The sequence below is a fragment of the Beta vulgaris genome, chromosome 5, assembly GCF_026745355.1.
Source record: "Beta vulgaris subsp. vulgaris cultivar EL10 chromosome 5, EL10.2, whole genome shotgun sequence".
Taxonomy (NCBI): Eukaryota; Viridiplantae; Streptophyta; class Magnoliopsida; order Caryophyllales; family Amaranthaceae; genus Beta; species Beta vulgaris.
The window spans coordinates 57,769,122-57,783,082 of NC_079206.1; the positions used below are offsets into that span (position 1 = coordinate 57,769,122).

The 13,961-nt window shown below is 35.1% G+C and overlaps 2 protein-coding genes across 4 annotated transcripts; one reads left to right on the forward strand and one right to left on the reverse strand.

Moving 5' to 3' along the window:
• Positions 1–325: 325 nt before the first annotated feature.
• Positions 326–3,553, forward strand: LOC104908319 (HVA22-like protein a). 2 transcript variants are annotated; one of them, XM_010697411.3, is made up of 5 exons: positions 328–533; positions 924–950; positions 1,630–1,752; positions 2,674–2,923; positions 3,116–3,553. In XM_010697411.3, the coding sequence occupies exons 1-5, from the start codon at positions 469–471 to the stop codon at positions 3,167–3,169; spliced, it is 519 nt and encodes a 172-aa protein (XP_010695713.1). In that variant the 5' UTR covers positions 328–468; the 3' UTR covers positions 3,170–3,553. The 2 variants fall into 2 exon arrangements, with proteins under 2 accessions (XP_057251188.1, XP_010695713.1); XM_057395205.1 differs by lacking the exon at positions 924–950 and having other exon boundaries at positions 326–533.
• Positions 3,554–7,463: 3,910 nt separating this feature from the next.
• On the reverse strand, positions 7,464–11,903 carry LOC104908320 (microtubule-associated protein RP/EB family member 1B). 2 transcript variants are annotated; one of them, XM_010697412.4, is made up of 8 exons: positions 11,443–11,903; positions 10,347–10,415; positions 10,181–10,267; positions 9,289–9,395; positions 9,029–9,171; positions 8,850–8,926; positions 8,611–8,715; positions 7,464–7,821 (listed from the first exon to the last, which is right to left on the reverse strand). In XM_010697412.4, the coding sequence occupies exons 1-8, from the start codon at positions 11,548–11,550 to the stop codon at positions 7,687–7,689; spliced, it is 831 nt and encodes a 276-aa protein (XP_010695714.1). In that variant the 5' UTR covers positions 11,551–11,903; the 3' UTR covers positions 7,464–7,686. The 2 variants fall into 2 exon arrangements, with proteins under 2 accessions (XP_010695714.1, XP_010695715.1); XM_010697413.4 differs by having other exon boundaries at positions 10,347–10,399; positions 11,443–11,565.
• Positions 11,904–13,961: the final 2,058 nt, after the last annotated feature.

The following is a 13,961-nucleotide window of genomic DNA, read 5'->3' on the forward strand; positions in this document are numbered from 1 at the left end:
TTTTAAAAAGTATAAGCTAATTTTATTTACTTTAAAACAAAAAAAAAACAATCTTGTAAAAAAAAAACAGCAACAATAAAGCAATATTGATACATATGGCAACATCCTATTTGTTGTTATGCACACCATCCAAGGCATGGTTGGTCTAGAATTCCAGACCAACCAACTCTAAGGGCCAATTGCTCCAATAGTAAAGCTAAGTAAAGCTAGTTTTGCTTTTTGCTAGACCAACCAAAATCAACCCCATTGCTCATGCTCTTAGTCGGCTGGTCCCACTATGTACCTTTTTATATTTATGATAATAACGTCACTTTCACATGACATATTTGGCCTTGCTTTTTCAATCTTTATCATCCTCAAAATTTGCGTTTTCCTCTCTGAGCTAAAATCCCAAGCCTTTACTCTTTCCATATTCTCAACTAAAAACTTGTAGATTTGCATTTACCCAGAAAAATTTTGAGCTGAAAAATGGGAGGAAGTGGTGGAGCTACTTTTATCAAGGTGCTGCTTCAGAACTTTGATGTTCTTGCTGGGTTTGTCCCTGTCTCTCTCCTCAATTTTTTTTTTTTTATCTTGTATTTTACCATAAGTTTCTACTATTTACTATGATCTTTTACTAATTCTGGCGACCCATTATTTTTTTTATCATTTTCTTGCTTTAATTCATGGGTTTCTTCTCAATTGTGTGAATATGGAATGTGTGGCAAATTATTGACTTAATTTATTAAAATTTGGCAACTTTTTGATGAACATCATCAATACCTCATTGTTTTGCTCAGATTTATGTATTTTCTGTTTAATTGTCATGTGCTTAGCAGATTAAGTTGGGTTTTTCATTAGGGTTGTTGATTTATTTTTGTTTTTTTGCTCTTTTTTTTTGGCTTTGTTTGGTATCTAAATAAGGGTATTTATGTTTGTTGCAGGCCGGTGGTTAGTCTTGTTTATCCCCTGTAAGTAAATTCCAGAAACTCTCTCTTTCTGTTCCTAACTGTTCATGCCTTTTTTATTTGGAAAATGATATACATAACCCTTAGGGCTATGTATAAGGTGTTTAAAATGGAAATAAAATATTGAATCAAGCATTTATTACCTCAGTTGATGTGAAAATTTGTCTTGAATTCTTAAACTGTTTCTATTTAAAGAAATGTATTTAATGCTTATATGTAGCCCTAACATTACCCTTTTTATTTTTCATGTACATGTGTCTTAGATTTAACTTTTAAGTGCTTATATCAATTGTGAATGTTAATTAAATAGAATTGAAATATGTATTTACTGCTTTCTGTTCATTATTAAATTTATGATTAGCTATATGAGATCATAAAGATGAGAAACACTATATACTTTTCCTGGTTTTGAGTATTCAGATTTCAGACATCATAATCACAACCGTGCGATTTCAATTCAGGCCTAAAATTTCTGATAACCTGAGTTTAATTGCACATATATACGTCTTACGACTACATATATGATGTATCTGACATGGGTTACTGAGTCCAAGTTGATTCAACAAATCAAACTAGTAGGAAAGTAGAAAACTCGACAAATTTTTGTGTACTTTATGTTTCTATTGACAATGTAGAAGTTAGTTTATATGTATAACAGATCGTTGTTTGCAATATCTGGCAGGTATGCATCAATCAAAGCTATTGAGAGCAAGTCCCCTATTGATGACCAGCAATGGCTCACTTATTGGATTCTATATTCCATGATCACTCTTTTTGAGCTCACATTTGCAAAAGCTATTGAATGGTAAGATTCCCTAACCTTGGTCTCTATGTGTTTATGCTTAATTTGTTTTAGGGTATTGCTTTTGATGCCATACTATAAGAAGATATGTTGGTGAGATTAACCGTTCTTAGCCAAACCATTAATCTACTTTGCTTTTGTTCTTTGGATTCTGGTCCTGCCCATGGAAACTGGAAATAGTTGGTTTCCGTTGATAGTTGCGAATATTTTTTCGTATACACTATGAGTACAATTTTGTCTTCTTTGTAATGATCATCTTTGTCAATTTTTCTTCACTTTCTGAAGGTAGGGGTATAAGATCATTAAAAAGTATAATCTACTCCTTCCGTCCTTTTTTAATAGTTACTCTTGGTATTTTGGCTAAATGGAGATCTTTCTCAAGCAACAAAATCCACAAGTCATCAACAGAAGCCCAAGTCTTACCACATAAATTTACACATAGCGGTCCATGTTTAGGGAACAAATTACATATATCATGAGCTAAAATATAGTTTGGTTAGGGAAATTATACTTATCGTAAAGGAACATTTCCTAGTAACTATTCAAAAATATTTGGTTTGCTATGATATACCCGTTTTTGGAACCTATTCAAAAATATTCTTCATCAGTGCAAACCATTTTCACTCATTTTGTTGTTGAACTATATTTCTAGCGTGGAGTTCCTACTTCCTACTTAGCATATGACAGATATGTTGCTCTTGAACTATAATGGCTTGTACACTCAAAGGTAGACCAAAGATCAATGAGTCTCATGCAATGGCTAGGTCTTGCACCTTACCCTGACTTCAATGCAGGTTAAGAAATTACAGGATACATGAGATGCTGTAAAGTGGATCATACCATGATATCCTGATGATTATGTCTGAAGATGAGCTGAAATGACTTACACTGTACTTGCTGAAGTTATTGCATATGTATCTGCAGGATTCCTATCTGGTCGTATGCTAAGCTGATTGCGACTTGCTGGCTAGTCATACCTTACTTTAATGGGGCTGCATATGTTTATGAGCATTTTGTGAGACCTACATTTGTTAGTGCCCAGAATCGTACGCTTAATGTCTGGTATGTCCCGAGGAAGAAGGATGTTTTTAGTAAGAAAGATGACATTATAACAGCAGCCGAGAAATACATCCAGGAGAATGGAACAGATGCTTTTCGAGGTCTAATTGACAAGGTAAATACACCACAATAGATAATATCTGCTCTTAGACTCCTAGTTGTGTAGATTGACCCACACTAACCTTGAAGATCAAGCACAATCAATGCATTAGTTGACTTTTCCTGGGAGGTTTACTATGTGGTAATGTACATGTCTTGACTCTTGAGGAAATTTTTTAATGTGACTGCATTTCTTATATTTTCATAGGCTGATCAGAGAGGGACGAAGCACGGCATTTTTGAGAATGAGTACCACTACTGAGAACTGCAATCTGGTGATCGCTCAGTCATGTAATTTCTTCTATGACCATAGTTTGATTTCAGCCGTGGTTATCCACTTTTGGTAGATCATCGGCTCTTTGTCGCCTTTGTAGTTTGTATGTCATGTTTCTGATGTAATTATCATGGCCTCACATCTTAGTTTTTAGCTAGTTAAGTTTACTGCACGGCACATCCCTATGTGTCTAGATCTGTCTGGAACTACTTGGAGCAGCCTAACAGAGAAAAGAAGGGGGAAGGGGGTGTTTCCTCCTATTACTAGTGTTATCTTTTTTGCTTCTGCTGTCTTGCCTGTCTTAACACTTATGTAGCTGATATGTTATCAGGTACTGTTATCGGGTAATGTTATCCTTGATCGTTTCTACCATCTCTCTCTAGAAGTACTTTTGTTGCTTCGTTATCTACTCTAATTTTCTCTCTCAATCTATACTCTGCAAGAGGTTGGCCAATGGGCTGGGGTAACTTGGAAACCACCTTTCCTAGGCTGGAAACCGGACCACCTGTGCCAGGGCCAATCAACCTAGTGCCGGATTGGGCTTGAGCTTCAGACCCCAGCCCATTTCAGCCAGGCCCGCCTTGACTCTCCCCGATTAACCCGGTTATTTTAATTAAATTTCTTAAAAATGCCTTTTACTTGACCCACTAAGACCAACTCGGGTTCCCGGCCGAGCCCTATGTAACTGAGTGGACGGTCCTGTGTCTGGTTTTCCATTCTGGCCTGGCCCACCCGGTTGCACAACCTCCTGATACTCCCATGTCTTTTAGAGCTTCTTCCTTGTCTTTTTATTTTAGTCACTATTAGTGTTGCTATCTAATGTTCTTTTCTCTCTATTTGATTTTTGCTTTCTTAAGTTGACATTTACTTTATAGTCTTATTTATCCTTGCTTCAGGTCTTGGACGTTTACAGATTCTTAGTTTTTTGCTGCTGTTTCTTTAAACTTGTGATTATGACCAATAACACAGAAGCTTTGAGAAGCAATTCTGATATTTTTTTTGTATTTATCTTCGCAAAGTGAGGTCATCTCTAATTGAACAGTGATAGTATATCAATCATAACTATGATAGTACTCCTATAATACAAGCACTATTTAAGCTCAAATCACCAACTTTTTTGGAAATTAATTGTTTCTCAATTACACGTCAAGTTGTATAATTACAAAAACATCTTTTGTCAAATTAGGAATAGTTTGAAAGAAGACAGCGTAGCATGTGAAAACGTACTACTACCATTTTTTACAAATGTTAAGTACATATATATTTTTTTTTTATCCATTGGAGCAACAAAGGCGGTACAAAGTACAAAGAAGGGGATGGGAGATTCAAACCTGTGACATATCGTACATATCATCTCAATTTTAACTACTAGGCCAAGACATCCTTGGTTGAGAGTGAGTAAGATTTAAGATTTAATTTAATTGGCTATACTTTTACACATGGGGTAGGTAAAGTGAGGATAAAATGGTCAAATTGTTTTGAAAATTTTACCAAGAAAGGAAATGTTGCATCTAAATAAGAATACCTATAAATAAAATTTATTGCAACTAAAAAAACAAAGGAAGTATTTAGCCTAATTTGCTTTTTACCCGTTAAAACTAGCCTGGAATTGCACATCTCTGATCCAGTCAGAATGGCCAAATAGGCCTTTTAGCAATTTCGAGAACTTGAGCAATAACCAATAAACGTTACTTTCTCTCAGAGGAACCAACCAAACATGTTGGCTCACCTTTTGTTTCAAAATTCACTAGTTATTGGCAAGGGTGACATCCCTTGGCATTATGTGTCTTCCATTTAGAAAGTAATGAACAATTGTTATGATGAATTTGTATGTGGTATCATTTTGGGATAAAAAAAGGACATAATAGATCATTTATGCATATTATTCATCTAATATATATACTTTTAATACTTTAATGTTTTGGGTGTGGAAACAAAGATGTCATGGGATCAATCCATTGTAGAGATGACATGTCTTGGCGTCCTTGAGTATAGTCGGATATGCTTTATTGCTTAGTATGATTTGCCAAATGATGATGCCGAGTCGAGGTCGCCAAAGTGATGGGCTAGCGGTCACGTGTCGACCCTTGACGGCCATCTTGCGATTGGAAGCTCACTTGCATGGCACTAATGTTGGTTGTCAGTTAGTGAGTTCATTAGAACAATGAGAGTAATCCTCTCCCCCAAAAGTGCTCCTGGTGGGGATTGAACACCCAATCTCGAGATTGCAGGACACAATTTTTACAAGTAGGCGAAAGCTTAACTTGGTATATGATATTTTTTCATCTACTTTTTGATATATAGACGGGTTCAGTTGTTTTTTTATTCTTTTACAAGTTTCCTTAAGCGACTATTAAGCTTCTTTGAAAAGTTTCTAAGCTTCAATCATAAGTCATATAGTAAGTCACAAGTCATAGGAGTAACATTTAGGTGATAACTAGACCTTTTTAATCCCACAATGATGTTCAGCATCACAACTCAAGAAATAAATACTTTATTGGTCATCATCAGTAATTATGCTGACTTGCAAAGGAATCCAAAAGAGTAGATGAAGATCCATCTTAGAACATATGTTCAACGGTGAAGATTCACATTAATATTTGCTGATATTTGATTTATCGTTTAATACCCCTAATTTCTCCCAAGATGAACTGACTATTGCTTATTAATATTGAACTTTCACATATAGAAATTCTCGATTAGTGATACATATTGATTCCTAGGAATCAAACTAAGTTTTGTTTCCCCTCAACAAAAAGAAAACTAATTTTCATTGATTAAAATTGGTTCTTAATGTGAATTTTTTTTTTTTTTGCACATTGGATAATGTTTGTCATATGTAGTTACATCTCACTTATCAAATTTAAAAGCTTATGCTGCTAGTTAAAACTTATTTCTATAGTGTCGCTCTCTCTAAGGGCAATTTACTTTATGTAAAAAGTGTACAATAAAATATTAGAAATTAAAAAATTGCATAGTATAGGATTTGATCCCGTGACCTCAAGTTTATATACTAAAGTTGTAACCACTAGATCAAGTTGTATTTAGTGTTAACATTTTAAAATACAATATTAATAAAAGAAAATTTTCCTTGGTTAGGGGGTTAACAGAAAGGTAAAGGGTATTAGTTTATTCCATTCCCTTAAAACTTGTTTGGATTGGAGGTTTTATTTTTCCTTTTTTTCCCCTCCGTTACCTCTAAATCCTTAAAAATGGGAGAATGGAAAACCCTTGACCATCACCCTTGACCACCCAACCCTATCAACAACCACCTCCACTACCCCACTTCTATCACCCCACCCCACCTATGTCAACCCAACCCTACACCACTGCACCCACCACAACCACTACCACAACCACCACCAAACCACCTTCAACACCCATAAAACCACCAGCACCAAAGCCCAAACTCGCCTAAAGCCCACCTACCCCCTAAACCAGAGCACCCCAAGTGCTCGAAAACCACCTAGCCCCTTCCCAAAAACCACCCGCAACCCAAAGAAAACCCCCCAAAACCAACCCCATCCCACCAGAAACCCACCCCAGCCAATCGACGACCTACCCCATCCCATCGACGACCAACCCCAAACCCACGAAAAAGAACCCTTGACCACACAATAGATCTGTTTCATTACCACAGAGCAAGATGGAGGCGAAGCAGAGAGTAGAGCGAGAAAAGGAATGAGTATCGGAGAAGATGAAGTCACCAAAGGAGAGTTAGCTGCCAAAAGAAGAAGAGGAAGGAGAGTTTTTTAAAAAAAAAAATATGTCCCTTGTTTTTATTACCAAACATGTGTTTTGATTGGGGCCTTGGGGGGTTTTTGATTCCTTTCCCCTCCTAACCCATACTTGATTCCTTTCCCTTTCCCCTCTTCTAACCAAATGCCCCTTATTTTGTCAGTAGTTGGGTGCTAATCTATAACCTCTAAGTGTACAACAACTAACAACCACAACTAATATATTGTAAAACATGCTCCTAATCTCTAATCAGTTCTTTATGCAAACCAAAGTTTGCTATAGGTCATTTTGTTACACAAACGGATCAAATATGTCTGAAATCCACTATAAACTAGGAATGTTCTACCATCCCAAAAGTACTTTCAGGTAGAAGTCATCCAATTAATATTCTTTTTTCTGTCAGCTTCATCTAAATTCTATATGGTGCTTATAATTTATAAAGTACTTGATAGCTAAAGGTCGGTTGTCAAAAATAATTTCACGTTTTGTTGAAAAACGCCGTATTTTAAGGTGATTTCTAACCCATTAATCGAGCAGGCATGCATTTCCAGCAAGCGAAGAAGCCAGGAGAATAAACTTATCAAATACAACTAAACAACAGAACTTCCTTATGAGAAAACTAATGTTCCATTGCTATGTACGTTTATCACTGATGCGTACATGGTTATGACTTGTGATAAGGAAACCATAAAACATGGCTTGGTCTTCAGTTCTCTTGTTTCACTGGAGAAACTGACCTGTGTTTATGATCCAGAGTCTGTAACACATCAATCTACACTCTTCTCCTCCTCAGGATCAACTACATCAGAATCAAGGGATTCTGACAGAACTTGCTGAGCTTCGGAGAGCGCAGATTCCTTCTCGTCAGCAGCATATAGTATCTTCTTGATCGCAACAGCCATCTGTAGTGGGTAACAACAGCAGTCATGTTACAGTTTGTCAATCCAAAAGCACAAATTTTTTACATAGATCCCCAATCTTGTGAACCTTGCACATAGAAATTCTTATATACAATGCACCACACCATTAGTTAGTGCAACATGAGTCACTAATTAAGATAAACAAGGTTACTGAGAATGCATATATAGGTTACTAATGAGGCGTACTGTATACATAGACTATAGAGACAGGTAACATGGAGTTGAACTAATAATGCATATAGGCTTTACTCATAATACCGTACCATCATTTGAGCGTGCGACACATCACAATGGTAGACGGGTTGTATTATGTTACCTATCCTGCATAAGGAGTATTGAATAGAAACAGACTTTTCGAAAAAACAATTTTCATCAGCAATAAACGCAAGGCCATTCGACTCAGTCGGAGAAATCACAATGAATTGCGTGCTCCCAATTACTAACAAAAGTTAGACACAACACTTCATTCCAGTTGACTCAACAGTAAGATTGCCATAGAAGCCATCACTTTCAAGTTTCAAATCTGAATCCGTGCTAAAGTTCTCCTGGAATGTTGTCAATCATAAGATGCATAAAGAGCAAGACCCATGGGGGAAGAGGGGACCTTGTATGCTAGTTTCTAGAAGTTTCTTCCTCAAATCCTCATCAAATGTATTTCAACATAGTGGGTAGAAGTTTAATAACATGAAATACGATGCATGAAATCGAAAAGCAATCAATCAGTTTGTGTGACCATGAAGAAAGATTATGTTCTCTTTTGCAGATTCTCACCGGCACACTAGAAGCCTGACAAAGGATTTCAACATCCCTCAATTTCCCGAAGTAGAAGTCTCTTTCTTTTCCCAGTAAGTCTACAGAAAGCTTTAGATCAGTAATCTGCAGCAAGAAATCAATTTTAGAAAATGAAGCCAGAATGCAGCTTGCATGAATCTATTAAACTAAGACAGAAAATGCATTTGAAAATTTCCATAATGTGATTGCAGTTAAAACCAATGCTATTAGCCTATTACCTCCTGGGACAAAACCTGAATTTCCTCTGTACAGTCAACCCCACCATTAGGGGAATGTACTTTTTCTTGTTTGAGGTCTATAGGATAAGACATTGGTAAAACAAAACAAAAGCATGCTTAGTTATCAGACCAGAAAGAAGACCTTTATTGTGGTATGTGGAAAGATAATAACCACTAACCAGGTGTTTTCCTAGGACCAACTCTATCATCGGAACCACAATTTTGCATAATATTTGCCTGCATGGACTTCGAATTCTTCTGCGTGGTCCGAGAAGATCGATCTTTACCACCCTTACATCTTCGTTCCACAGGGTCATAGTTCCTGCAGCAAGTACAACAGAAGATATATTTATACACAATGAAACAGCTTGATAAAACTAGAAGCTAAAGTGCTCAAGTAAGGGAGACACAAGGACATAACAAAATTAAAATTGCGTACTCGTTCATAATTCCACCATTGATTGAATCACAATAGCGTTTCAACCACTGCAAAAGCTCCAGGTTGTCTAAAGGTCGAGCTTTCACTAGCTTGTTAACTTCAATATGCTGGCATCAAGCAACAGATCAGATATTACATAACTTTAGAAGATGATTCAAAACTTGATATGCAAACTAATCTACAATTTAGCTACATATAGCAAACGACTACACAATGGAAAAATGGGAAGTCCTGGACCCCTATTATACCAACTACTTGGCAAATTTACTCAATACCGACCTATGAGAGTACAAAACAATCCACTAGAACATGTAATTCCTCGTTAGTTTCGCTTCCTCAGAAACAAGAGGGTCATGAAGTCCTCAAAAAGGTTATATCTAAACACTAAGTCCACACATGAAAATCCTAAACCCAAGTGCATCAAGTATGTGCTGCAAATTTGAAAACTGGGCACAAGAAGATATATAGGTTTAAATTTTAAGATTAAATTCAGATATTGTCCTTGTTAATTGCACATCATCATTTGTATTGAAACCCTCCTTTACTTTCAAGATAACAACAATTAAGCAGACGACACTTAAAGTTAGAGGGTATACTTGGACTCATCGCTCCATCAGATTCTGTATTGGCCAGTATCTGAGTTAGGTCCTAACATTCTAAGCCACTACTAACAACACAGACGAGCAAGGGGAAAAAAAAAAGGAACAAATTACCCGTGAAAGTACACAAGATTCCAAATTTCCAATGGCTATATCACAGAACAAGTACCTCTGTGATAAATAAACAAACCCACCACCTCACCCCCACCAGTAGCAATAAGAAGAGAGAAATGAGAGATCAAGAGCCATTAGGAAGATTGAGAAGAAGATAAACGAGGAAGTTCTATTATTACCTTATCAATTTTCAGCTTACTGAAAACATCTTGCAAGACCTTATAGTTCTGAATGAAATCATATTCTGTCTTGGCATCAAAGTTTACCTACAACCAAAACCAATTCCAATGAAAGAATACAAACAAGCTATGGATATAAAACTCACACAACGAAGAAAATCCACACCTTGTGCATGGGAACAACTCCTGGAAAAGTCATATCCATCATTTGACATTGCACTGCACCAGATGCAGCCTATTCACCATAACATTAATTGAAAAACTAGATATATTACATATAGAGAATAAGAAAAGCATGCAAATACGTTCATATCATAGTATCAAAGAATGCTGTCAACAATAAAGATAAGGTCAATGGAAAGGGGTAACAACTCGTAATTGGAACCTTATACGGCCATAGGAAACACATCTATGCCAATCGACTGTAACATCTTCTCACAATAAACTGACAAAACAAGAGGAAAAACATAATGAAATTTTCTATAATGATAAGTTTTTGTAGCCTTAGTTATATAATCATTCCATTCACTAAATTCTCTATTTCTCCCAACTGAAGTGAAAACATCATTTCGCTATATATATATATATATATCACATAAAATTTGTTCAACTAATCATTGACATTAGTTTACTAAGAGTAATGACGATTGCCAAACTCTTGCAATTTCAATGTCAAATTTAATAACTTTGACCATGAATTCTCACCATCATATAGTAAAAAATATAGTCATGTGAGATCTCGTTTGAGTCACCTTAATGTGTAGTTTCTAAGTATCAAAATATATATTAGTACATAATTAAAGATATTGATAGTCAGAGTACTTCATTGGAGACTGTAAAATTGCAAAAGTTGTAAGAATTATGGAATGGGAGAAGTACTTACTTTACATGATACAATAATGCTCCGAGTTAACTATTTAAACCTTTTCTTTTACAATGCACAAAGATGTAATAATGTCTAACAAAAGGGTCATAATCATGGAAAACAACCTATGATTCATGATTATCAAATGTATAAATTAGTACAAAAAATCATTTTAATGTTCCACATAACCCAGGTAAGAAAAATTATTAAATTGCACTCAAATTTCAAGAAAAAAAATAGATAGGCTAATTTCAACAGTAAACTAAGAGTCATTTTTGCTCACTCACAGAACTGGGTAACTAATACAGTATATACTACATACTATAGAATTATATAAATGGACATATAACTATGCACATTCAAAAGAAATATGAATCAAAAAACTAAAAAATTATACCTCTTCAATTTTAGAAAGATTGAGTTGAAGACGATTATTGATCCATTGCAAAATCTCATTTCTGCCCACAAAATATGCACTGTCCATCATCCCTATATTCGACGCCATTTTTATTTTTTTCTCTCTCTCTTCCCAAAATGTACAATCTTTACAAAGAATTATATAGTAGTACAAACCCAAATTGTGAATAAAAAATTAAAATTAATACGAAAGAGGAAATGTGGGTTGGAATTAAATAGAGAAAAGCTCGCGCCTTTATTGGAAGGAACGTTAAAAAAATTAGGGGCGAACGTTATGTTTTAATTTTTAGGGTTACGCCATTATTATGGAAATTTGAGATGGAAAATTACATGAAAAACAAAAACTTATGTTAAAAGATTAAAGACGAGGAAGGTGTTTTAAACCAGGGGAGAATAATATCAAATTTTCATTTTCCTCAAAAGGAGATTTTATACACTATTGTGATAGAGACATAGAGTGTTGTGCAATTCTCTAAAATTAAGCTTGCATAGTAGTAAAAATTTAAGAGATATTTGGTATGTGTTAACTCCCCCCAGTTATTGTAAGGATGTTTTAATTTCGAATTGTAACTATATTTGATATTGGTATTTAAGTTGGGTGCGTTTATCAACAAAAAAAATCGCAAAAGTGGTGATTAAGCCCCTTAAGTTTGCTCAAAAGTGAAATTAGCCCCTCAAGTTTCACTTGTGGTGATTAACTCCCATAACTTTACCCAAATGTGGGATTACACACTTATTATAATTTTCAGCCATTTTCTCTTTAGTAATTTTTTTTTTTAATACTAAGATATTAGATTATAGGTATTTTTATACAACTTATTCTTCATGGCAAGGCTATGAAGAAGATGAGAATGATTGCATAGTGATAGGGCCTAATCTGGCAAGGCTATGAGGAAAGATAGATGCACGTCCAGTGAAGAAGTTGTTTTTTTTTATTTATGTATGTTTGTACTTAATATGTATAATTTATGTATACTAAGATAGTATTTCATATCATCATAAATGATTTTTGAATCTTTTCCCAAGTATTTTTCCTGAAAAAAAACATTTGTAAAGAAAAAAATGGTTATATATACTAATAAGTGTGTAATCTCACATTTGGGTAAATTAAAGTTGTGGGGGTTAATCACCACAAGTGAAACTTAAGGGGCCTAATCTCACTTTTGAGCAAAACTAAGGGGCCTAATCATCACTTTGCCCCAAAATATATATATATATATATAGTTGCAACACTTTATTGATTTAGGATTGTGTAATGTTAGTTCTCTCCCTAATGAAGTAGTTGCATGTTTGGAATGTTGATATACATCGATTTATTTTGTAATTTATTTATGTGTACGCGATCAATTCTGGTATTCAGCAAGTAGTATATTTGGTCACTATGAGTGGTAAATCTATGAACAAAAATACTTGGTCACTAAGCATTTCGCAAGAGTCTTACATAAGATGGTTAAGGTCTTGGATTCAAATCTTGTCAAGTGTGGTGTTTGGGAGTAATAATCCTCTTAGTTTCGGTTTGTTGGGCTTGGCCCTCTGTTGCATCAAAAAAAAAATCCTCTTAGTTTCGTCTACTTCCAAGCACCTTACCTGCAAATGTCAGACCAAGAAACGGTAAGAGTTGAGGTATGCACATAGTCTTTCTCCTTACTATTATATAAAAACTTTTATTATTAACCTATCTACTTCATTGATGACAGCAATTGGTCAAGTGGTTGTTAATGTAATGAAGGGAGGTTTGTTTCCAAACTTCGTTATCACTGAAGATATGATAGAGTTTTTTCTATCCATATGAGCCACAAAGGCAGTAAAAAGAATGGGAGGGGGATTTGAACTTGTGACCTATCGTTCACAGTACCTCAATCTAACCACTAGGTCAAGACATCCTTCGCAGATATGATAGAGTTTATAGTTCCAAATCTTTTTTTAGGACGGGTTTGGTATTGAATTTAAGAATTTTTTTGTTATCCTTTAATATTTGGAAGAGAGGAAATTGAATTGCTCACACTTCAAACCATTCTCAATTTTGAATATTGATGGCTGACAGTCGATAATAAACTTTTCGTTTTGTATCACCAAATTAATTTCGTATAATCCAGTAATTTATTGCACTTTGTGGTTTGTACAAAAAAAATAAAGTTATTCATGGTGAAGAGGAGATTGTGAATTTTTATCATATATCCGGGTGTACCATGCTCATGGTATAGGCTATTTTTTTGCTCATTGGTCATTTGAAACCTCCAAATGAGCATAATCACATAATAGGTAAGCTCCAAATGAACAAATGACCAAAAAAAGCTTTAGATATACCATTCACATAGTACACCCGGGTGTATAATGAATACACTCGAAGAAACTTCCCCCTCTCTAACAAAAGAAAAAGGTTGCATTGGTTAACATTAGGAGCATAATTGACCTTGCGTGTGTGATCTCTATGAAGGTTCAAGCTCTTAATTTGCTTTGTTTTCTTTGTGCTATCAATCATGTAAAAAGGATTCAACT

Coding starts and splice junctions, on each gene's coding strand:
- LOC104908320 (XM_010697412.4), bottom strand. CDS start 11,550: ATGGCGTCGAATATAGGGATGATGGACAGTGCATATTTTGTGGGCAGA. Junction 10,416..11,442: donor ATCTTTCTAAAATTGAAGAG/GTATAATTTTTT, acceptor TATGGTGAATAG/GCTGCATCTGGTGCAGTGCA. Junction 7,822..8,610: donor GTCAGGCTTCTAGTGTGCCG/GTGAGAATCTGC, acceptor TACCCACTACAG/ATGGCTGTTGCGATCAAGAA.
- LOC104908319 (XM_010697411.3), top strand. CDS start 469: ATGGGAGGAAGTGGTGGAGCTACTTTTATCAAGGTGCTGCTTCAGAAC. Junction 534..923: donor AACTTTGATGTTCTTGCTGG/GTTTGTCCCTGT, acceptor TGTTTGTTGCAG/GCCGGTGGTTAGTCTTGTTT. Junction 1,753..2,673: donor TTTGCAAAAGCTATTGAATG/GTAAGATTCCCT, acceptor ATGTATCTGCAG/GATTCCTATCTGGTCGTATG.